General features: G+C 33.7%; 1 protein-coding gene across 1 annotated transcript in view; it reads left to right on the forward strand.

The window, feature by feature from the left end:
- The window catches only part of ADGB (androglobin), a 95215-nt gene that overhangs the window by 34701 nt on the left and 34098 nt on the right, over positions 1–26416 (forward strand). Inside the window, exons 10-21 of the mRNA XM_056488630.1 lie at positions 529–623; positions 2908–3082; positions 3797–3887; positions 6537–6672; positions 13944–13974; positions 15538–15703; positions 17589–17652; positions 19258–19360; positions 20423–20555; positions 22063–22177; positions 23594–23761; positions 25499–25634. Coding sequence (XP_056344605.1) covers positions 529–623; positions 2908–3082; positions 3797–3887; positions 6537–6672; positions 13944–13974; positions 15538–15703; positions 17589–17652; positions 19258–19360; positions 20423–20555; positions 22063–22177; positions 23594–23761; positions 25499–25634 — 1413 coding nt within the window. The remainder of the gene's footprint in view (positions 1–528; positions 624–2907; positions 3083–3796; positions 3888–6536; positions 6673–13943; positions 13975–15537; positions 15704–17588; positions 17653–19257; positions 19361–20422; positions 20556–22062; positions 22178–23593; positions 23762–25498; positions 25635–26416) is intronic.

Raw genomic sequence — 26416 nt, forward strand, 5'->3', positions numbered from 1 at the left:
CCTTGGTTTACAGGCACTATGTTTCTCAAATTACTTATCTCAATCTCCATATCCCTTGGTACCATCAGCCAGAGCTTTGGCTTTGAATCCTTTTGTTGACAAAATCAATTTTTGCCTTCACTGGTGAGAAGCATTTAACTAGGACTGACCAATCAGGATGTTTTTGCTTTATCTGCATACATTATGTGTATTGTTTTATTTAGCATAGTATCTAAAATTTGAAGTAAAACAAGGAAACAATGTTGAAGGCTACTTCTGACCTGTCATATTTTTAAATTGTGTTTTCTGTTATTTATGTAAAATAAGTAAAATATGCAAATGCTGTTGATGATTTAAATGAGGTGGTTTTTTTTCCATCCATGGCTTTTCAAAGTGCATTAAAATGAGCTCTTCTTTTGAATAAAGTAAAAGTCAGGCCGAGAAAATAGTAATGAAAATAAGACAGAGAAAGCACAATAATTTAATGTGAGGTACAGCTACACTTTTTTACTGTTTATCTTGTTCTAAAGCATTTTGAATTTTTTGTAGATTCGCCCCCACCAACCCAGCCAGAAATGGTTGCATACGCTGGCTGTACACCGCTGCATTTGTTTGAAGAGGATATTTTTTCATTAACACGAATGGTAAGATTCACTGTCAGGACAGGAAAGCAGGGTTTATTTTGTTGTTAGAGTGTTTCATTTTGTTGCAACAATGTTGTAACAAAAAGAATACAATTAGCACAGTGAAACAGTCACTGGGTGATGACTATCAGTTAAATTTGTATTTTGGTACTTCTGTATTCTGAACATGCATTTTCCTTCCAAAGCTTGCTGATTTTACTCAGTTTTCCTCCACTTTTCTCAGGATCCCAGAAGCTGAAGTCTCCTGGGAGAGATGAGATGTGGACTAGAAAATGTATCACGATGAGATACTTCTGAATAGAGAGTCTAATTATTTTAAGGGCTACTTGAAAAATATGAATTTTAATTTTTTGAAGACTGCAGTTAAGACTCCCTGATATACGTTTTCTAGTATGTTCTTTGTTGTTAAATAAGAAATAGCATGTTTATACCAATTTCTACCATTAGTATTGTAACTGGTGAAAGCAGCTGGAAAAATTGTAGCTGTATTACAGCTGTGGTAAAAACAACACTTAAATTTCCACTTAGTCACTCACACTCCTCAGAAAGCTTTTATAATGCCAGAGCAGGCTTTCTTGAGTTGATTATTAATAAGGTTTCCTTTTTTTTGCACATTTAAATCACATCTATCATAATTAGATCATTGCATTTTAAGCTGTGTTCTCAGGAAACTGGTAAGCTTCATGGAGTAAAAAAATTTCCAGAAATGGTTTACATATGTCATGCTTTAGTGCACTTAATTCTGTTTTCTTTCCAAAAACCGTACTGTGTATTTTATGCAATTTTATGCAAATAACGTGTTATCTGTGATATTGTTTAAATTTATTTTAATTTAAGGTCTCAGTCAATATTTTCTCTTTGCTAATAGTAAGTAATGCTAGTCATAAAAAAGCAATGTGGAAGCAGGGACACGGGCTTATATCTTTCCTGCCACCTAACACCCTGAGTCTCAAACTTGACTGCAGTCTGTTGGGATATAGAGATTACTGAAAAAGAGGTATGGCAGACCAAATAGGATGAGACGGATGAATGTATATGTCTGAACTAGTATTGTAGTAAAGACGATAGAAAAATGGAAGTTGACGGAAGTTAAATATAGAAGTGTAGAGGATTTCTTCTGGATAAAAACCCCACCATTTTCAAGCTATATTCAAGGTCTGAGATGAACTATACTGATTGAAATAAAGTTTAGGAAATGGATTCACTGGTATAAGAGTTGCTCCCTAAACCTGGAGAAAATTTTGTCATTGACTGCATTTGTGCCAGAATTTGCCTTCCAAATTTTTGTAGTACCCTTTTTAGCTTTGCTTTCTTGTATGGATTCTTGGATTGTTGTGACTTGAATTTGTCTTAGTTTGCTCAAAAAAATGAAAAAAAAAAAGTCAGTAATTGAGCCTTAAAAGTGTGTAGTGTACTTAGTGCTCAGTGTACTTTAGTAACTGTGTACTCTTGAAATTAAGGACAACCACAACAACATTCTCTACAGAGATCATAAATACAGACCCTAGGGAACATTTTAAAATTAGTCAAAGCAATCAGAGGCTTGCTGATGAGTATGTTAAAGAAATAAGTTATTGGTGATTTATTTAGCATATAAAAGAAAGTGTGATTTTAAAACTTAAAGGATGTACAAATCTTGTAACAGAACTTTTAGTTGTGATGTTAAGTATTGAACCATTATTTTAGTGGGAAGACACTACTCAATGTCCACATCTAAAATTGCTCCTAAGTCTGTTTCTAATGTCTTTGGTATAAAGGTCAGCTGAAGTATATTTAATGTGTTTTTTCTAAATGAGTCATCAAATAAGCTTAGCTTTAATGATGTGTTGCTTCAAAAGAATACATTACAGAGTTTTTACAAGTTATCTAAAAGACCAATTGATTTTAGAATTATGCCGCTTTATAAATTCAGCATGAAGTAAGGACTCTTTCCCTCAGAAAGTATTTTTAAGTATGATTATTTAAAAGAAAATGTTGTAGCTATTGCTTTCTTACATATTCATTCTCTTCACTTGTATGTTTTGGTTATATAAATAAGTTTTAAAAAGTGATGAATCTATTATGAAAAGAAAAATACATATAAACACTTCTAAGTATACTTTTTGTGCTGAATATCAAATTCTAATCAGCATGTTTTTTGATAGTCTTGTCAGGTGGGCTATATTAATTTCATTTGTTATTAAAGCTGTTATGTTCCTTCGTGTGCATACTGCTCTTGTTTGTTACACAACTATAAGCAGAAAGAAGATCTGACCCAGTCAGGTTATTCTTCCATGTTCCACAGGCTGATTCTTCAGAGAAGATGAGGCAATATGGGCTTTCCCATATACACAGCCATCCTGTCCTGATCACTAGAACTAGGTCCTGTCCTCTGGTAGCACCGCCAGAACCACCACCACTTCCTCCGTGGAAGCTTTTCCGTCAGAAAAAGCAAGTTGTTGTGACATCTGAACCCCAAGGTTTGTCTACTAAAAACTCCAAAATAAATTTTTAATTACATTTTAATTATTTCAGGACCATACTTATCATCTGTTAGCTTAATTTTAATGGAACACAATTTTTATTGCTTCCTCTTAGCCATATCTCCTACCTGCTTTGAGGAGTGTCTTAATTTACGTTGAAAAAAGCACTCTAGTGGAGCAAATTAAGAGGGGATGTTATCAGAGTAACACAGAAGCTCTCTGATGCAGAGAAATTAAATATTCTGAGCACCTTTTAAAACTTTAAAGTATGTGACTAGTCCTACTTCATCAACTCATGGTTTTAGAGTAATTTTTTTCTAGAGTTCATCCATACTGCATAATGAAGTTAGGTACTTGATATGAGATAGCTTGAGCATGAAAGTGTTGCAGGCTAGCAAAGTATACTGGGATAAGAAATTGAGGAAACTGGCAAAAGCTGCCACAGTTGTTTTAAACTACCCTGGACAATGTTACATATAAGTTAAGCACAATTTAATACTTTGCAGTCTAAGGATCAGGTGTAAAGCATTTATTTTTTCATGATTTATCACCTAGAACCACCCCTGGTTTTTCTATTTCATTCCAGTGAATGGGGTGATACTTGGGGAATTATTTAGGGATGATGAATCCCCGTTGGAAATTATTTCTCAGCATTAACAGTATCAAATACTTTTATGAATGTATATATTTGACAAGTTGCTTTTTTCCCAGAGCCCGTGGTAGAGAAACCTGAAAAATATGTTGAGATCGCTAGCCTATTTTTTAAATACAAATTGAATATTATCAAAATACCAACAGACACGTAAGTATATAACGTAGTTTCAACATTAGCATTGTGAAAGTACATTGTGAAAATGCAATGGCTTATTTTTACTTGTGTCATAGGGTAAAACTTCTCAGATCATGTCTGAAGCACATCAGGACAAAGCACTCAGTTGTTGTATTGGTGTCACGTAATTAATCAGCAAGCACTGAACTGTACATTTAGGATCAATATCGGCAATACAACACTTAAATTTGTATACTAGACACTCACAAAATGTTATAAACATCTAAAAACTTCTAATTAGCTACTTCTTGTAGCTAATCCCAAGAAGTTCTAATCAGGCACACCAATGCATATATATGCAATATGCTCACCCTCCTATCTCTGATGTGCTCACAAGCACCTCCTGTTTTCAGAGTGCAACAAAATTCCTGTTGGAGATGCAAGTCTCTGGGCTTAGCTATTTCTCCACAGAATCTGCTCATGTCTGTGCTGCTGAGAAAGCTTCCAAGGAGGTAGTCATGCACACAAGGGTCCCCACTTGACAATTTGACGTTGGAGGATGGGGAATGCTGTCAGGCAAAGACACACTGCTTGATTCTCTACCCAGTGAGCCCAAAGATGCCCAGAATTTTTGCTAAATTACTTCTGCCAGAAATGTGAATATTCTTGGATGTATTTCAAATTTTTCCTCAAACTACTAATCTTAAATTCTGACACATAACAAGGAAATAATTGACTAGCCAGTCAGTATTTTCATGGGCATCACAAGTCTAATATGGAACACTTAATGTTTATAAATAAAGAGGTTGTTCTCTCTTCATGATAGTTGTTACAACAAGCCTGAGAGTGCAGGTGAGGAAGTTCATGATCGAAAAACAGCTTTGTAAAAATGCCTTGTGTTAAAGACTGTTAGGAAGTCCTATAAACTCTTGAAAACTAAAGTCTTTATGTAGGGTGTCTTAGAAGTTTCACAAATTGTTGTATACATGACTCCAAGTTAGTATTCTGTGGTCAGCATATTACTTGCTCTCTGACAAGAAAAGATTACCAGCAAGTATATCAGAGCTGTGTTTTTTTTTCCCTAGAACACACACCATAATGCACTTCTGTCAGGCTTCAGCTTATGATATGAACATTTAGACAAGTTCTAGAATTATTAATTCTGTCTCTTTTATTCTGACTGAGCTTCTGTCACAAAGCCTTGAATGTATCTTATCCCCAGTGTACTCCAAAAGGTTTATGTAATTTTGGAGGATATGTTTTGCTTGAGACTGAGTCCAACAACAGCTTGTAAATTGTTGGAGATCTGTGTATTTTGTTAGGGTGTGTACACCTTTTGTTGAGTACATCTCTAAATAAACTGACTAAATTACATATGTGGCAGATTCTGCATTTTGATCATCATAATTGGATGGACTGATAATAAGCCAGTTAGATATTTTTAGGTTTTTTTGAACAGCAGCATTTGTCCATGGAAGGCCTGACCTTAGAATATTCTGGGAATGTAATTATTCTGATACAGCTGCATTTTGATACTTAGAAGGCTTAAATTACTGCTTGTTTTCAAACAGGAGGAGTAGAAATACATTATAATGCTCTAAGCGATTAACAGGCTATCAAAGCTATGACAGATTGATAATGAAGATGTTGAAGTATTTGAATTTTAATAGGTTTTATATTGCTTTTTCATATTTGATACATTGCTTCATGGTCAACTTACCCCATCTGGGGAAGGATAGTTTATTTAATGTTCTAGGTTTCCATGACAATTAGTTAATTTAATCTTTGTGATTAAATTAACAGGTAGTAGCCAAAAATATATAGCAGGTATTAACATTTTATTAAAGTAATATAGCTGTGTAAATAAGATAAAGGGCTTAGATACTCAAGTGGGACTAAAGGTTTTTAATCACTTCCTTTTCTTCTAATAAATTATTTTGAAACACTAAAAGGCAAGATAATTGTGACTGTTACTGCAAAAGATCTTGATCTTTAATTAGCTCAGCCCTTAAAAAGGGGACTAGATAACACATGCTTAGATTTTAATTTGTTCTTTATTGCTATAATAGAACAATTACATACTTAAGTCTAATTAGCATGTATGCAAAATTGTTTTGGTCTTGTTCTTCTAGACCTTTACTTAAGAAGCAAAGAGTTACTTATATTTCCTTCAGTTTTTACTCCTGCCTCCAGTGAAGTCAGCAACAGAGCTTTCTTTTGCTAGTACCAGAATAGGCCTGCACAGGTTTCCTTGGTTATCCTGTGTTTTAGCGGTTTGGTAGCTATGGAGACCCATTTTGACGGAAAAGGAAAAAAAGTATTCTGACACAAAACATTTTATTTTTTTTGCCCTACCTCCATTTAAGTATTATTTTTTCTTGTATAAGTGCCATAGTAATTTTTTCACTTCTGATATTATCATCTAATTTTCAGCTGGCTTGGGTTTTGATTTTTTTTGAGGGTTAGTTAAGAGGTCTTTCTCTCATAGGTTTGTGTGTAGTGCCAAGCCAGTAATGACAAAAAATATATGAAGATATGGATTTTGTGCTGCCCTAGAAATCTTTCAAAATAAAGAAGACACACATTATTTTGATGAAATTCTGTTAAGAATAGTTATGAAGACTGTAATTTGAAAAAAAATGTATGGATTAAAATGTGTTTGCGTTCTCTTTTATTATTTAGCCACTTTCCACAGTCTACCCTCAAAAGAGGATTTCATTCTATAACCCGTCTCGCTTCTGTTACTGAAACCGACGAAAGTGACAGTAATGGGGATATGAATCAAAATAGGAGACACTCAAATGCAGATTATTCTCAGGTAAATAATATTCCTGGTTTTTTTAACTTGACCTAGTTTTATATTACAAAGGATAGTTAAGGACAAAATAGAAACTATTTAATACTGAAACATGTTTTCAAAGACATTTCAGAAAGCTTTTTCCCTTGCTATTTAAGTAACTTCCCTTTCCACTTTATAGTTATGTTTATGTGTATTGTATGGGAAATCTTTCTTAATACCTTTTCATTTAGCTTTCTTAATTTTTTTATTTTTCCCCAGAATGTAAAAGTTATATTGCCAACACTGTCTTGGTTTTGCTCTTTAAAATTGTTTTGATGGGAGTATCTTAAGAAGATAGTCTGCAGTGCTTAAAATAAATGTTAGTTTATACGGTGATTAGTTTATTTTGACTACAGTGCAAGATGTACCTAGGCATGTGACTAGAAAAATATAAACTTTATTAAAACGTGCCTTAAAATGACATCATCATTTAGGACTTAATGGAAAGACTTCTGGCTAGATCTGGAAAAAGAGCAAAGACTTCACTGTTCAGTTGGTCTGCTCTTAAATTTCAGAAGCTCTGTGTTCTAAAGGAATCCTCAGCTATGATTTAGACCCTCAGTCATTCTGTGCAATTCTGTGAGGAAATGACATTTCTCCAAACAGGTCCAGTAGATGCAGCACTGACTACAAGTTTGCTCAAACCACCCAAGCCAATGCTGGTTACTAGATAGAAGTCACCACTGTAATTTTCCAAGATAGATAAGATTAATCTTACCTATGTATAACAAAACATTACTAGGATGACTTTGGGAAGCTGTTATTACAAATTTTTGTAATATTTTTTTTCTTTTTTCTGTTTGTATATATGGTACCAAAGTCTGCTTTTAGATAAATCTTTAACAAAGTGTTTGTTCTAATAGTTAAATCTTACATGCTTAACAGAGAAAAAATGATACTTTCAAAGAGTTTCTGAACAGTATATTTAATGAAAAAATACTTAATGTAGGGAAATAATTGGCAACATAGAAAAATAAAGACTTAAATACTCACAAACAAACAAACAGACCTCCCCTGAGGTTATTTAATTTACTCAACACCTACAAAGAAACTCAATGTGGCAGTGCCAGCATCTCTTCGATTTCATTCTTACTGCAGCAAACATAACTCAGAAGACCATTTGATAGCATTTCTCTTTTGGCTTTAAATTTTTAAATGAATGGGAAGTAATTTTCTATGTAATTTTGGGAGTGTCTATTTATATTTCCTCTGCAGAGTATATTCATACTGTTTTTATATTTCATATCTGTATGTATACTGTATGTTTAGATAATGTACATGTGTGGATATCGTTAGTGGATTTAATGTTTTTAAATTAAGGCAGTTCTGCAGTGAAGAAGAATACTTTATAACAGAATATATCTATGACCTGTGATTCTGTGATATATTTAGTTATTCAGTATTTTGTGTACATTTTATAAATAATAGCCTAATTAGTAATTCAATAGTACTTTACCTTTAAAAGTATTTTTAATAATGACATCATACAAAAATCATTACAAAAAGCATCAGGGTATAAAGGAGCTGGAAGTATGTCTTGGTTTGGGACAAACTTGGAAGGAAATTTCTGAATGGGGTCTTTCTAGAAAGCAAATTCAAGCAGCCCCTCCTCCTTGCCGTTTTTGGAAAGATTTCCTTGGAAAAAAATAGAAAAGACTGTTTATTTAACAAACAAAATATTCACAAACATGAAAAAATGAATAATATTAAAAAATCTCTTGCTATTCTGATGAGATGGCAAATTCAGAAAGACCTTTTCGTGGAGTGTAGCTTGTCTCACTCAGTCCTTGTCAATCCCTCCTGTACTAAATAATTCCATGCCCATGCCCTGATAGGCCACAAGTGTGAGCTTCCACTTTTTTTCTGTATTTTCAGTCCAAAACAAGTTTGCTGCAAACAACATTCAGTGAAAGAAAGAATGCAAAAGAAAAAGTGCAATTTCTGCAAACAAATTACTCACTTCCTCTCCCCCTCTTCACTCTCAAAATCAATCTTAAAAGTGCAAAACTTAATATCCAACATAAACAGAACAGATGGTTAGAAATACAAGTATCATAAAATCACCCTAAAGTAGCATTTTATAGCATATAATAATTATTGTTTTCATTACTTCAGTCTCTAGGTGTACAAATACAATTTGGATGGCTGCAAATTAATAGAATTTTATGTGCTAGAAACATCAAAGGAGTGTGAAACATCCCTTAAATTTTCTCCCCTAATCCAAGAGTGGTTTAGAAGGCTGATCTATCCACAGTAGGGCATGCAGTCAAGGGGAGACAAGGGGGAGTATGAAAACACATGAGAGAGACACTGATAAAACTGGAATGGTTGGAAGAAGACATGAATGTGATGTAGGCTGAGGGCAATCTGATTCAGGCATGAAATGTAAGAAGCTATGAGCAGCTAATGACTTGTACATGAACTTTACTTTTGCCTCAATTTAAACCTCAGCTGAAAAATGCTATGCCTGATAATAGCTGAAGTATGCAAATAGAACTTCATTTTTACAGATTGGAAAAGAAAATGGCTTTTAACTTGGAAAACAATCTTCTTTTTTTCACATATTAAATCTTTTCATCAACAAAATTATGTGGATACCTCTTGCAAATTCATAAAAGAAGAGCTTTTTTTCTGTAGTTTTAAAACTTGACATATTGGCATGTACTTTTTAAAAACAAGGCAGTTAGTGATTATAAAAGCAAACACTGAAAGAGAAACTTTGATATCCTAAATTCACTATATTATTGCTAATTTTTAGAATTTTGTATTGTGATATACTGAATGTGATTAACTTCTCCATTTTAAACTGTGTGATTACAGGAGACATCTGCTTTAAAACGTTTGATACAGATTTGTTAAATCTTTGGGATACAGAAGTTTTGTGCTTTAAGCTGAGTGAAATTCATTCAGCTGCTGTTCCAGATGCTCAACAAATTTAAATTGGCATATTTCAATTCACTCTAATGTAAACTGCATGAAGTAACATTATTGAATATCTGATTCGCTGTTCCTAAGGTCTGTTGTCACAGAAACAGAGACTAGTGATACATGAAAGACAAAATTCTAGGAGCTGGATGTACCTTCTTTGAAAAATATGAAATTGAAAGACATGCCATTATCATGTCCTCAAGGTATTCATGCCAAAAAGTAGAAATGCTTCATTTTTGAATTTTTCAAACTTTCTTTTTTTTTTTGCTCTGGCTTTCCCATTCACTGATTTTTATGGTCCTGGAAGCACTTGGATTTGCATTAGGAAAAATTTTGGTAGTTTAATTGATCTTGAATCACTGTTCTTAAGAAAATGCATTTTGTTAATATTTTGTTTTAAAACTCCATAACATAGGGCCAAATCCTTAAATGGAGAGGCTCTCTTTTACTCTAGTTCAATAGAAGTTAAGTAATTTATAAGTGTAGGGCACATTGAAATAGATGTGAAAATATTTTGTGACCAGGAGAAAACCAAAACCATCATCATATGTAAATTGCACTGTCTTGCAGATTTATGCAACAGTAATTTTGTCAAACACTTGTGAGAAAAAGATTATCCTGGAGTAGTGTTTCCTTGTAGATCTGCCATTCAAAAGCCTACTTGAATATTCTTCATCGGGATGAATTTTTTGTAAGAAGTTATCTCCAGTTCCATTGAGAACGAATCTCTATGTGTTTGAGGAAATGCAAAGCAAGAAATCAGAATATGTTTACCATCAGCATGTGCAATGGCTAATAGATATTTTAATATACTGACCTAATTGCTTTGTTCATACATCTTAAGCTGAACACTCATATTTCTCCTTGTGGCTTCTTCAGTGTCAAGGTCCCTGGCAATGCTAATTTCTAGAGCAAAAAGGGTTGGAGTGTCCACTCTTTCCCATTGATACAATTAGAAAAACACTTGTTCTTTAATGTTCATGTTTCCTTCATGTTTCTTACTTCAGTTTGTCCATTATATTTAAACTCAATCTTATATTTTCGTGTGCAACTGATACCAGTTTATTTAATTTTGTGTTGTGTGCCCTTTTCATATTCGCCACAAACATTACCGACTTTTGTGCCATAATAAGCTTTTTCTTCTTTTCACTCCAATCCTTGTGTTGTATTTCATAAATGCTCTGAATTGGTATTGAATCACCAGGAGAGCTAGGTAGGAAATAATAAAAAACCAAAATATTTTCTTTATTAATTTTATCATTTTGAAAATTACTTCACCCTGCATAAAATGGAAATTCCCTACTTATTATTTTCAGGGGAAAATGACACATGACATATGAGGCACATGAATTAAAAGAGAGAATTGAGAAGAGGCATTTAGACATTTGTGGTGTAGATGGGCCCACAATTATCTACTTGCACAGACATCTTGGGCAGCTTCAACATCAGAGATAAAAGAGATGCCAGATTGGTAATCTGGTATTTTTAAGCTATTTCTATTTCTCAGTTTGCACACAGCTTTACAGATGCCTTTTCAGGCAATGTGTGTTCATTAAGGAGGAAAAATGCCTTTATTTTCTATTTCTGTGCCAATGTCTTAGGCATGGCACATGAGGTAGTAGTATAAAAATATGAGAACTTTCTTGACACTCTAGTTGTTCTCAAAGTCAGTGAAGATCAGGTAGATGAGCACATCTACCATTGAAAGAATAGACAGCTTTTGGCTGTGTTATGTTTGTTCTCCAAAAATGGAGTAAATGAGCCTATGGGAGTCTCTACACAGCTGTGGTTAGATTGGTTTCACAGCTCAGACTGCATGAAGTTCCTAAGCATCCAGATTTTTCAGGGCACGTTCTCCTTCTTTACTGACAATTCTGTTGATGCAGTTTTTGAGTATTTTCTGTATCTCTCCAGGCTTTCCTGCTGCCAACTGTTGGTACTGACACAGTAGCTCTATATTAAGCTACCTCATGTCCATACTAGAAGCATGGATCTTGTGTACTGCCCATGAGCAGTATATTGGGCAGAAAGTGTTTGTTGTATGGGCTTGTTGTATAGGTGTTGTTGCAATCTCCAAGGCTTATACAGCAGATCTCATATATTTTATAGTTTGGACATGCTCAGGAGTTCTGAGAAGAAACTTGTATCTGTTTGGTAAATCCTGTGACTCCCACAAAGAGTTTGACAATATTGGACTCTTGAAAGTTGTAGGCTCACATGGAGAAATATGACAGCTCTGTGCATGTGTACCTCTGAAGTCAAAGTTTAAAGGGAAGAGGTAGTCCATGTGATTTTTCAGACTCATATGTTGAGATATGGCAATATAACATGAAAAGTGATCACAGTTTAACTAACTGTTCTGAACAGCTGTGTGTACAGAATTCTGGAAATAGGAGCTAAAATACATAGATATTTGCAAGGCCTTTTTAGGTCATAGAAAAACAAGAAATTAACCTTTAACTCTAAAATGCAATATATTTTAGCTACTGAGTTCTTAACCCAAATGTTAACAATTTTAGCAGTGTCTTAATTTTTCTCTTAATTGTTCTTAATATTAGATCTATCCCCAGCTTTGACTCATGAATATTTAAAGAAAAAAACAAAAACGTAAGAGACTTGGAATATAATTTCAGATTTGTGCTGTGCAAAATAGGACTTTGAAACTCTCATAATAAACAATATTACAGTTAAATTAAATGTATTAAATTATTTGCTACTTCCAGTTTTGGGATGGAGACTCTTAAGTCTGTAATTTATTTGCTCAGCTCTTTCCTTTATTAATTCATGGAATATTAAACACTTAAAATTTTGCCAGAGGTGAGATTCCTGAGCCTGTTCCCATGTCCTGAGCCCATAGCAATGTAAAATGTTGCAGGAAGACTTTTACTGGAGCTAGAAATTAAAGTAGGAAGCCATAAAATTTTCCTCTAAGGAAGCATTTACAGGTCCCTTCACCCAGTGTATGCAGGGTAGTCTGTAATAGCAGGATTGAGCCAGACCTTGATTTCCAGCACAATGACCTTGTGCAAGATTTAGGTACAGTTGTGACCTGCCATCCAGTCTAACTCAGACTGTCTAAATTATGTCAGTCTGCCCCTCAAAATATATTTGATTGTACTGAAAAAGCATAGAAGCTCCAAGTCAGCACAGCTCCCACAGCTCCTCTTTGAAATGCAGAACGGAAAATCACTGTGTGTGTCCAGCTGCTAGCTACCTGATTCAGCACCTCTGACACATGTAAAGATATATGAGGGTATATATGAGGAGTTTGGGTAGTGAGAAGGGTGACAAATCTAGGTAAAGGAAGACCTGGGATGAAAGGAAGCTTGCAAATGTGTTTCCAGTAGCCTTTTTAAGGCATTCATATTTGTCTTTGCAAGGGCAAAGGTAGTCCAGCTAAGCCGTTAATATTACCATATTCAAATAGGAAGTAAACTGGAAACTGCAACCTCTTTCCCTGCCCGACCTCAAAGAAAGGAAAAAAAGAAAAAAAAAAAAAAAAAAAAGGAGGTTGAAGTGACTCTTTCAGTGTATGTCATATGGCAGACAAGAGGGCAGTCAGAAGGAAGGACGACTAGGCACGCTTTTTTAAATCAAAGATTTTAATCTCTCAAAGACAAGGATCCTGTCTTTGTAAATTTAATGAGTGGACTTTCTGATAGGCTGACTAACTTCATTTGAACTTCATAAGCAGCTATATTGCATTGATATTAGTTCAGCAATTCTAGCTTGGAGCTGGGGTTTACCAGGATACAGTTTTTGCCAAAAACATTAAAAAAGAGGCTACTTTTTATTTATACAGTGATAGAAAACAAAAGATACTAATATAATCAAGGATGCTGTTGCTAATGAAGTTGTGTGCTGTCACTTGCACAGCAAGAAATGCTTGTTGGAAGAGGAGTCCCCTCTATATTTTTCAAGAATGGAAATAGAAAAAAAAATTAGATTGGTTGGAAAATAGGAATATTAGTTCTTAGAATAAAACTTACTTTATTGTCAAAAAACAATACTATCAAAGAGCACTGTTTTAATGGTGAAGTGGTAGGTATATGAAACGGCTTTTCTCTCACATTGCAGATGACATGTACTTCTCAAGAAAATCATAAATGTGTCTGTTGGTGATATGTATGTAGGTATTAGAATGAAATTTACTACTTTTATTTTTCATTTAAAAACCCAGCCCAAACCCATGATGATAACATACCAGCTTGTTTCTCCATCTCTGGAAGAACTGCCTCATAATCACGTATTTTCTCTAACAAAATAATGCAAGATTATAATTACCATCATTACTTTTTCTTGTTTTGTTTTTCACTGTGTAGGAGACCATTTCCATGTTGCAACAAAATGCAGGTAAGTATATGTAAAGTTTATATTCCCATATTGTTTGGCATCAGTGTTAATCCTCATGTACATATATCAGCAGTATTGCTTATTTTGGATGTTGGTTTAACGGGAAAAGATTTCAAAGAACTGGTAATAGCATGTATACTTATATAGAGTAAAATCTTCAGTTTGGTGTTCAAAAAATTCAAAGATCCTCATAGGTGTTTGTTCTCTCCAGGAAAATGCAGTGGATTTTGTACCCAGAGCTCTTTTTTAAGAAGTGTAAATTACAGTATTTTCTTTTTTTTTTTTTTTTTTTCTCCCTGAAAAATGGCAAAAAAAAACCAAAACAAAACACCACACAAAAAAGAAACTGCTTTCATTTTAATTCTCATTTCTTTGAAATGTGTTTTACATCACTTTTTGAAGAGTATTCAAATTTTTTTCAAAATGAATGCCCCGTTTTTAAAATTACTTTGAAAGGATTTGATCAGAAAAATAAGAGGCTCTTAAAAATAAGTGGTTGTTTTACTGGAAGCCTAACACCCATGTTACCTTATATTGAAGAGAAAGTCTTGATTTTTCAGCTTTCAGGTAGTTTTTCCATAGTTGAAAAAAAGGTAAAAGGTATTTGGTGCCTTTAATTATATTGCATTTCTTTCAGTTCATGAAAAATAGTTGCAAACTAATATAGAGCCACACAGTAGCTCTGTATTCATGATAATGAAATATTGCAAAGCACATTTAAATATAAATTATGTATGTTTCTAATAGCTTTCTCATTTGTTATGCCTTATGTTTGAGTATTACCTCATCTTTTTCCCCAGCAAGCATTCTGAATTAATAGCTGTTCAGTTTTTCTATTCTCAGTTGTTGAGCTATTCTTGAAGCTTCTTTTTGGTCCAGGTTAAACATTCTCAGTAAATTTGTATAAATATATTTTCAGTAATTTAGACGAATCTCTGAGAATAAATGCAAAGAAAGTTATATTACAACACAAAAAGTTACTGAGTGATTACAAAATCTGTCTACATATGTTTATGTTTATCTGACCTTAATTGTAATTTTCCTACAAAAAAATTCATATAATCTACTTCAAATTTATTTCTGTTAAAAAGCAGTTAGACTGATCTGTGTCAATAGCATCATAGGAGGTGCTACGTACCAGAGGCAAGGCTAGGTTTTTGTGTCCTCCAAATTTCTCTGTATTTTTTTCTGTTGGTTGTAAAATGCTGCCTCATTAGCCTTCCACTGAATAGGAGCTTTGGACAAGGGGATGTATTTTTCTTTATACAGATGAATTTAGGTTTGCAGAAATTGTAAGTATGTGTACCTAACAAGCTGGTACTGAAGATTCTAGGGCACAGTTCAATATGTGGTAGTTTATTGAGGCAGAGTATTTTAGCAGTTGCAGATACAAACCCTAAATTTCCATATAGAGTTGCTTCAGTCACCATTAGAGCTTTTTAGGTTAGTGGGATAGCTTTTAGTTTTCAACTGTATGCATGATAACTGATGTATGGATAATTTCCTTGTAATTTACTTGCATATTGTCACTGTATTGACTTTGAGTATCTTTTATCTTTGCAGAAGAACATGACAATATCAGTCTAGATGCAAAACAAATGTCAGAAACAGCTGATACTGATATGAAGAGCCAGACAGGGGCTAAATCAAAGGATGAAACAGCATCAGAAAATATTTCAGTTTCCAAGGAAACCTGGATTACCTTTGAAGACTTCTGTGTTTGTTTCCAGTAAGAAATAGAGGGTTTGGGTTTTATTCCATACAATATACTGTATAAAAATGGTAAAATTCAAAACATGTCTATAAAAAAGTGTATCTTCTTAACAGATCTTCTCTGTATAGCTATCCTGCCTTTCAGGGTGGCTTCAAGGCTACTCTTCAGACCAAACATACTGTCCCTGTTGGCAGTGGTCTGAATCTGCAGCCCTGCTCTGTGACTTAGGTGTGTCCTACAGAATACAGTGGAGAGCACAACCACCAGCTCCATAAAGCAGCTGTGAGACTGCAGCTGAGGTGGAAGACTGTAGGTCATGGAGTGTTGTGGCCATTAGATGCTTTTATGACCCATGAGGCACTGGGCAGACACAGTCTGCATCAAGACAACACAATTCTAAAGAAAAAAAAAGATTTTGAAATCTGTTGCCATCAGCATAGCTTTGCTTGATCAACTAGATATTTTGTCTCACTCCCTTTTCAATATAATTCCAAGGCATTTATGCCTTTGAAGAAAAAAAAAAAAAAAAAAAAAGCTAGGGTACTTGTAGCATAATATCTTCAGCTTCTCTCTTTGAGATTTAAGGAGCCTGGTACAATACATTTCCTTTAGAGAATCTAAGATTTCTGAGGGAAGTCATTTTATCTGAAAAAAATTCACCTAGTTATTTTCTTGTTTGAATGTGTAACTGAGATTTCTTTGTGAAGCTTCTATTTTCATAAAAAAGTGTTTAAAGCCTGCTCACTCTCTAAAGGAGAATGTTGTATTAATTTTATACCGGCCATCAGTACAGAAACTTTAGGAATAAAAAGTCATAGATCATTTTAGGCCTTGTTAAGATTTCTGTGCTACTTTTAGGTAGTCCAGGAAGATGGGACATTCAGGCGAAAGCATCACAAGCAATTTAATTTCCTTTAAAAGTCTTGCTCACACACAGAGAATGTGACATATGAACTTTCTACCTTATTATCCAAATGTTAAAGTACTGCTGACCTTTTGTAGACCAATATTAATATTAATTAAGGAAAAATGCATTTGTCAGTTTCTTGTCTCTAAATGAGTGAGAGTTTATATTCACAGTCAGCTGATAAAGTAGCTGTTAACAGAGCATCTTGATTGACCTTTGAAGAATTTATCCCTCAGAAGAAACTAGGCATCTAAGATTTTCATTTTACCTGTTTGTTCAGTTGAAAACTTTTCCTTCTCTCTCATGCCTACCTCTCAGATACAGTGAAAATAAGAAGAATGTTCATAGTTCATGTCAACTTTGAGAAGTGAAGAATATTTTAGTCATTGTAGGTATTCATATGTCAGCAATAGATCAGAGTCCCTGTGGAGTTTCTGAGTAATCACAACAATGGTTTGGATCTGAGTCCATCCTCAATTAAAGTTGAAGCCATTTCCATTTCTCTTGGTGAAAATAAAATCAGAAAAAAAATTGTTTCCAGTAGCTATATAGCTTTCTGAAGGTCTGCAATCAGCACAGAACTGAAAAAAAATTAATAAAGTGTATAAAACAGTCCTTCTTTCAGTTATACTTTGTAAAAAACTTCATTATAGTAATTTTCATGTGAGTATGGAAGTTTTAGAGTAATATTAGCTTGTTACCATTTAGAGATTGAAAATAAACAAATTAGTGGCCTGACCTCCAATGCAAAAGTGTAGAAATGCAGCAAATACATGAATTAATTTCAGCTGCTTTTTCTGGAGATTAATTTTATTTACCATTTTTATAACTAAAAATGTTGAACCATTTTTGAAAAATATCAGAGTCTGACTTGTGAAAGTAAAATTATTATCTTGTGCTATGAAATAGACATTTACCTAAACTATGTAATTTATAGTGATTATTTTTTTACCACTTTATATATCTTACATTTCAATTTTATATTCTTCTTAGGAACCTATATGTTTTCCACAAGCCCCATACATATGCCTATAATTATGAGAAAACAAGTTTTAAGGTAAATTATTTTATTGTGCTTTTTTGTTTTCCAAAGTTTTACATAATTAGATAATACATATATCCTAAGGGGTATTAGCAGAGCATATAGAACCACTATAACTGAAAAATAATAATGCATTAAGATTACTGCAGTCAATACAAATGTATGTTTGCAAACAAATATTCAGCATTATATATGTGCATAAGAAAAGGAAAAATGCTGTGGAATGCTACTGCACGATAACAAAAAAATGGCTTATGTAAAGAAAAATGATAGTAAGTCAGATCTCCAACCACTCTTTATTTTGATTTAAAGCTACCTTTTAACAATTTCGTGTCTAAATTGAATTTAATGGTGATTCAGCTACAGAATCTGCTCTTCAATTCTCCTTTATCTTCCCTGTCACCTGAAAACCGAATTGTGAATCCGTTTAGCATAACACTCCGTTTTCTCTTTAAATGCTAAGTCCTTTTGCTATTTACAGCATCCTGTTGCAGGGATTTAATAATACTCTTTAGTTACATATGAATAATGGAATTTCTCTAAACCTGCCATTAGTTCATATTATCAGAAGGTTGTTCAACATGCTTGAATATCCTTTCCCAGCTCTTATTTTATAGTGTATCTGAAGTGTAATTGTAGAGCACCAAAATGTAAACTCCAGGCATGAAGTTCATGTAAAATCCTGTGCTGAGAAGGTTAACTACATGGATTATGCTCCATAATTGTAGTTCACCTGCAATTTCCTACCTCTCTGTAATCACATCACAAGAAATTTTCCTAATGACTGCGTGATATACTTTTGTAAGCCATAATCAGCATTAAGAATATGTAAGCCTATGTGCTCTTGTAACAAAAAACCCCCAACCCTTTGTTGTAAAATCTTTCTAATTTCTAACATTGAAAGAGGTGATATGTTTACAGTATTAGATAAATTCTGTATCATGCTTATAAAAGAACTTTCATATTATGATAGGAAAATTTAAAAAAAAAAAAGGATTTATATAGTTCTGGAATAACCAGGAGGACATGTACAGTAACAGTTCTGAAGAAAGAAGCTAATTCACCATTAGATTATGAAGAATTATTGGGAAAATAGACTCATTCTATAGTTTCTAATTTTGGCATAGGAATAATGTATTAAAGTTGAGAGTGAAAGATGTTGCCCTCATAAAGTTTTGTAGGAGAAAAGCCCCTTTATAAGGGAGGATCACTTACATCTACAAATTCGAAGAGTGCATATTTCTTTCAAGCTTTCTGTAATTAATTTGAATCAGAAAGTTGGAGCAAGAAACCAAAAACTTTGGTCTTCTCTTAATTGTTGTTTGGTAAGGAAAAGTACTGCATTTAGGTGCATATGATCAGTATAATATAAAAGTAGATATATTCTCCTGCAAAAAAAAAATGTTCTGTTTCCTTTTATCTCTTAACACTCTTATACATGCAGCATGAGGCTGTGGCTTAAATGATATGTCTGAAATTTGGAAGAAGTGACAGTTAATTGCTTATTTCCCATACTGTAGCTAAGGTCACCATATCCAAAATCTTAGTCCTACTTTGTGTAAGGCCAGTTGGACAGCAGTCAGTGCTAATGAATGAACAAATGTCCATTTTTCTATACAGTGTTCTGGTGAGGAAGTCTTCTATTATTTACTTGTGGACAGCCTGATGCCCATTGAAATCCTGGTTAGCTTTTCTGCATTAGTACACTGGTATGCTACTGAAGGTAAGGCCAACACACAAAAGTGCATGTCAATGCTGTATTTTCCCATTCATTAATATGCTTGTCCATTGTGTGTGTTTGTGCTTGGGCACAGTTTGAGAGTTTAGCAAATTTTTTTGAGAGTATAGTAAAATTGATTTTAAGAAATACACTAATATTCAAGCAATACTTTGTCATTATTTCATGTTGATGATGGACATTTTAATGAAAGAATCCCTCCCTTTTCTGTTTTTTGGGATTTACGGAAAGCTTTTCATCTGTATATTTCTGGAATGCATTTCCTTGTGTTTTTGGGGGTTTCTTTTCTAGAGATTCCATTATTGTGAGCTACTTTGTGCCTTAACTGATAATAATGCAGGAAAAACACCAATATAACCAAAGTATATTTCTGAAATTATTTTTAAACTGGTATATGATAAGCTCTCAAGTATGTTTGAGTTGGCTTTTTCAAGACCTAACAACTTGAATGATTTAAGTATTAATCCCTTGTATTTCATGAAAAACAGAATGAAATTCAGGAGAGTTAAGGCATTTTATTGTAGTTGGCTTAAGTTAATCAGATAGTTAAACACTTGACATGGATGTAATTAAATGCATCTAGAGTGAAGTAGAGAGAATCAAAAGAAAGCTTAAAAAAACCCCAAACTGACCATTCTGTTAAAATAATAAAACTATAAGCTATAAATATAAATAAATACCATTTTTATGGCTATTTGCTTCTTTTGCATGTGGATTTGATTGGAGTTTTACAGCAGCCTTAAGTGGCTTGGAAGATGTCTGATGTGGTGCCTTAAGTTTTTAATAAATACCTACTTTATTCCTTTAACACCATCTAGCTTCTGTTCTAGGTAGCCTCTCAAGGCATCAGATGTATACACCTCAGTAACACATTTTATAACCATTATTTTCTAGCAAATAGTACAAATAAGCCAAGTTTTGTACAACCAATGCATTTTAAGTGACTGTTTTTTTCTGTGTTAGCACAACCTAAATGAAGACTTTAATGTCTGTGAAGTAGCTACAGATTCTGCATAGGAATTGTTTTGTTTTGTTTTCTTAACCTAGATACTAAACAAGAACATTCAACGGGTGTGCTGAGGGTAGAATATTTCTCTTGGAAATCTGTGACTCCTGGAGAACTTGTGTTAAAGATGCATACATCTGCAACCAAAGCTAATGTGGTAAATCTTCCAGTTGGGTATGTATGAGGCTTCATTTCTGTCCTGGTTAAGGCTTGAAATAGTCCTTTACACAGTAACCTGGTAAGAGTTTATTTCCTAAAACATAAGTTTTTGGCGTATCAGAATGGTTGATAGCTAGGATTTGGTGAGACTGCCAAATTACTATGAATTTACCAACACTTTTATAAAGATTCTGAGTTTTTTACTCTTACTTAGGAGCATTTAACAAGAAAAATCACACTGACTTGCTAAAACATAGATTTAAATTCCTACAAATTCCTACTTAAAAGTGTTTCTAACTAGAATGATTTGGAATGTTCCCTGGAGTAGTAAGAAAAATGAAAGAATTAGCATTTTTAGTGGAACTGTAAAAGCACGATGATACCATAGAAGTTTTCAATGCTTTTCTTGAAAAAGGATTTAAGACTTGTGAGAGGAGAAATTCTAACATTATCCATGAAGTCTTCCATATCTTACTTCCCATTCACATACTGCTTAATATGATTTTTTTCCTCTTTGCATATAACTCTAAATACTCAGTGTGGGGCATTGGCTGATTGTTTAAACAAAAGAAATAGATAAAAAAAAGCAAGAGCCCTTGATGTGTTCTGTTGATATGGTGATATTTTCTGAAAACCCTTCCAGGGAAACCAGGAAAACAACATCTTCATGTCTTGTCATAAACATAATATTCCTGACTAATTCACTGAGGTCTTCTACTTTTTCAAAAAGAGAAAAACACCAGTTTAATCTTAAAGAAACGAAGTAAAATGTATTTTTTAAAAATTAAGTAGGATGTCAAATAAATAGGCATAAAAATAAAATACCACAACACTACATACTGAAATTAAATCAAAGATCTTTTATAGTGCTGTTTGTTTTGATTCAGACTAAAACTGTAATGCTTATTATTATGTTTATAGACTACATTCACATCTACTTCTGCATTCACACGTATTTTCTTAGTGTATTTTCTAAAAGTTGTATTTCTCCATACTGTTGGGAGGCCAAAAATGTGTATCTTTTGGCACCTGTAAATTTCAAAGCTAGCAGAGATGCCATCAGCTCAAATTTGTAAACTTCCATCTTTGATTCTCTTTACTCCAGTCAAGAGACAGAAGGCTTTCAGTGAGATTTAGTTTACTAAAGGTGTGGGAGACAAATGGGCTTATTGACCACTTCTCCATTTCATTCTAAAAGAGAAGTCACTTGGTAAGCATGGAAGGCATTCTCTTCCCACTGTGTTAGTGTTAGTGTGTTAGTGGCAAGAAGGCATTTAAATTTCAGTCAAAAGAAGATAAAATTAAAAGCTAACAGTGTGTCTGGGGAGCATTACCTCTCCTTTCTTACTCTCTCTGCTGGATCTCTGGTTAACACTTTGAATCTATAACCTGGATAAGCTTCTCCACCTAAATACAATTCTGACAATGATATTACCAAATGTGTGAAAGGAAAAGATTAAGAATTGCTGCAATAAAAAAAAAAAAAAAAAGTTGTTTGCTTGTGTTTCTTTCTTGATTGTAGGCGGCACATCCTGCTCTTCAGAGTAACTTGTCCGATAGGACACCACATTCATCTGTGTACCATGGTGCCATGTGTCTTTGGAGAAGAGGATGCTGTGATTCCAGCTCTTCAGAAGGTGTGCATAATGACTAATCAAACATTATGATAACAGTTTTTCTTACTACTTAAAGTGAAGTAGTATTGGATTTCCATTTAGAATTGTTATATTCAATAGTATAGTACTCATTTTAATATGAAAGTAGTAAGGGCATTAAAGATATGTGCTTTACAGCACAACCGGTATTGGATGCATATTGCAAAAATTATCTTACATAAATATTTAAGTTAATATTGGATAGTATTGTGGTTTACATAGAAGTGCAGCATAAATGTGAAAAATGCTCTTGTTGAAATACATATGTCAGAGTAACGTATAACTCACTCTTTGAGGCATGTCATAAAATACATGTATAAATATTAATTAATATTAAAAATACATACCTATTTAAATAAAATCTCACATCAGTGATGTATGTTTGGTTCCATGAGATCACATACTACTCACTGGGTCCCAGAGCAGCTTTTATATGTAAAATGAGCAATTTAATCAAGCTGAGATAAGAGGCTCAGGGAAGAAATTGCTACAGTTGTTGTTCTTCATTGTCTATAATCCAGATGGACATCACTGTCATCCACATTTTCAAGGTTTCTTTAGCAAGCAGTAGGCCCAAATATTTGTTGAAGTCACTGAGTAAGATATATTTTAGAGAACATTTGCGCAGAAACATTTTAAAAGGTGAGTGTAACAGCAAATTTACATAGCAGTGAGAATTCTGGGTCCTAATAATAGAGCATTAAAACAGCATGTGCAAATTTATCACATTTATTGTGGTAAAGAAGTTGAAATATAAGAAGTTGGATCATTAAAAATATCTTGTGGCTGTACTATCCCCTTGCCTTGAATTTTTTGATGGAAAGCTACTTCTCATCAAGAAAATAAACCAGAATTTTATCCTTGGGTTTTCATTGCACTTCTTTTTGAAGCAGCTTTTCTGCAGGCTGTCATTTGCAGGAACGCGTCCACATTCTTGCACAGAAATCCTGATGAAGATTATTGATGTTTTAGGCAGCATGTATTTGATCATTGTTTTCATCAGGATACTAATGCTAATTTTTCCTTCTAAGACAGAAGATGCTGAGCACTTCAGCTGACAGTCTTACCATTGCAGTAGAAAGTCTCTATATGGATCATATTTTTGATTAAATTTCCTAGTATTAATAATATAGGAAAAATAAAATAATGAATAGGTATCTTATAGTACCTGTTATTTATTTCACTGGCTAAAATCAGTGAGAATTTGATATGCTTTTGTATATTAGAGACATAATTGATTTTCCAGTTCATAATATTAAGAACAACTGCATGAATTCTGAAAGTTTTGTATTTCATCACAGAAAAAAAAACTTGCATTCTGTCATTGCTCAGAAAGAAAACCAATGAAAATCTTAAAGCAATTTTTCTAGCAATGTTTAGTTTGTTCTCTTTCCCCAGGAGAGTTCTCGATTTATAGAACAGGCTACAGCTATCCTGAAAGCTGTTGGAAATGTGATAAATAATTTCAGCAATAAGGATGAACTTCCTAAAGCCTTGAAGGAGTTGGAAGTAGCTCATTGTCCTCCTGGCCTCCATGATACTAAAACAACTAAAGAAAATGTCAAGGTGAGCAAATAGTTTGAATGAACACATATCTAAAAGCTACAGAAGCTGGATAACTGCTCAACATTGTCATTGTCCTCTTCAAAACAATGCCTGTGTACTTAACAAGGACCACCTGCATGCTCTGAATGTGACATTCATTATCAAGTGTAAGCCCAAGTGACATAACTTCCAACTGTATGATCATTATCTTCCTTTAAGAAGAAAAATTTCAGTGCTCACAGAGTAGCACATTCTAAATTGAGTCTATTTCCGTCAATCTAGTTTAGCATACTTTGGGGCAGAAAGCATGAGCTTGTTTTTGTATTACAAGTTCATTTTGAATTTGAAAGATACTACCTAAAATGCAAAAAAGTCTTGCTTTCTGTGCCTAATGTTGATGTTGGAACAGGAAAACATTATTAAAGCTTATATTTCTGAAGGCAATAATGAGTTCTTTCATTCACAGTATTTCAAGTTGGTTTTCTTTGGTTTCCTGAAACTATAGCATTCTTATTTAACTTTTCTGCTCTGTATGTATGATAAATTAAAGATACATGATGAAAATATTACACTTTTCTCTAGATGGCTATTCTATAAGTTTCCTATATTATAAAAAGATTGCAACAAAAAATTTTAATAGAAGATACACTAATTTTTGTGTGTATGCAAATGTTGATCATATGGCTATAACTTGATTTTTCTAGGCAGTATTTAATATATTTCAGATTAGTTTATCTTCATGAAAGTACTGGAAAGCTCATGTAGTTTAGATTGTGTAGTTTAGATTGAATAGAAGAAAGGGTTTAATATTTTTATAATCGCTGATATTCAAAATTAAAAGACCTAAGCCAGCACTTTTATACATGGGCTTGACACCAGGCTCAAATTCAGCATTAATAAATTAATTAAATTTATTAGTAAAGAAGGACTACAGGTGCACTGCTCACCAGGAAAAAAAAATTTGGTTTGAACTCAGGAATGGAATATATAAATTTTAAATGCCTGTGCTCATGTGAAATATGTGCAAAACTTTAAGAAAAATTCAGTAGTCATAAACACACATATCCCTTAATTTCCCCCCTCTAAGAAGACCAATGAATTTCCAGAAAGCAGAAAAATCTGAAATTCAGGACAATGAAAGAGAAAAATCTTGTATTTTCCAGTAAGTTGTTACTGTGTTCTTCAACTCAGATTGTGAAACCAGTCCTGTAAAACACATTTTAAAATTCCCATCTACTAGGAGTGGGGGAGGAAAAGATTGGATTTTTGCTCTTTAAAGAGCATCAATATGTCAAAGCATAAAAATAGAGCCAAATCTTCCCATGCTGTGGCACCTCCTAATTTGGAAAGCATTCCCAGTCAGTTATCAGTCTCTGTTCTGAAACCTCAAGATCAGAATTCCCATTGTCATGATAGCAATTACAATATGTTCTTCTGTCCTCTGGTATGAGGCCATCGACCCCCTGCACATAAACCACAAGGATGTTTCTGAGTGTGAACACTGTAGAATAAGTTATATTTTCTTATTTTTATAAGCCAGGTATGAAACAGGTTTTCTCTCTATTGTTGTCTTGAAGCATCGTAATCCTATAGCTGGGGTTAATTTTGAGATACAGATTTGGTAGAGGAAGTTGAAGACTTCATTTATACATGGTAAGAAAAGAGGGAAACAGTTTTTGAAACAATAATGAGAAGCAATATAAATCAGTCTTTATAAATGAATCATTCCTTGAATATTTTTCCTCTTTATGATTTTAGGTTTTCAATGATGCATTTTGGTATTTGATCGAATGTGTATTAGACAAGAAGGATCTTTACAGATATAAATTTGCCTTCAGGTCCTTCACTTTGGTTTTTAAAGACGATATTTCTGAGCGTGACACTGTGTTTTCAGGTAATGTATTGACATTGCCAATCACTTCAAATATATCTGCCCATTCTTATTTTCAGGGAAGCCAACTCTTCTCTGTTCTTGTTTTTTCTTGCTTAAGTAGGCACTGTTAATTTTTAAGCCTAAGACTTTTACTGTTGACAGGACATCTGAGGCTCCTCTCAGAATAGTAATGATCCTTTTCTTTGTTCCAAAAAGTCTATTTATAAAATTGTCCTTGGTCTTTGAGTTGCATTTGTCAGTATTGCCAAACTTTAAAAAACATGCACATTTTTTACCTCTTGTACTGCACCTCATCACTTTTGTTCAAATTATCAGCTGAAAAGAGCTTAAATGCCTGTATTGTTCACAAAATGAGAGTCAAGGAAGACTCGAGTTAGTACCTTAATTGAAAGTTCAGCTATTTCTTAGTGGTGGGTTGAGAGGTTTTAGTTTGGATTTGCGGAGAGGAATATTTTAATTTTTGTTGTCTTGCTTGATTGCTTGCTTGTTTTTTAAGCTTGTTATTTGGGAAATTACTGTTGCCTGGCTCATTGGCTGTCTAGTCACACCCATGTGGTGTGGAACTGGCTACAGCACCATCTGCCTCTTCTCCAGCCTGTGGTCAGGGTGTGCTGTGTACCTGAATGTACTCTGAGAGGAGCCAAGGTATTTATTACAAGAAGGGATAATTCTCTTCCCACTGTTTCTTTGTTTCATTTTTTATGCAGCCTGGAGTTTTATGCAGTTAGAAGTAAGTTGGTCTGGCAACGAAAAATATGGCTCTTTTCCATTTTAGGACTTAT

This window comes from Oenanthe melanoleuca, chromosome 3 (genome assembly GCF_029582105.1).
Source record: "Oenanthe melanoleuca isolate GR-GAL-2019-014 chromosome 3, OMel1.0, whole genome shotgun sequence".
Taxonomy (NCBI): Eukaryota; Metazoa; Chordata; class Aves; order Passeriformes; family Muscicapidae; genus Oenanthe; species Oenanthe melanoleuca.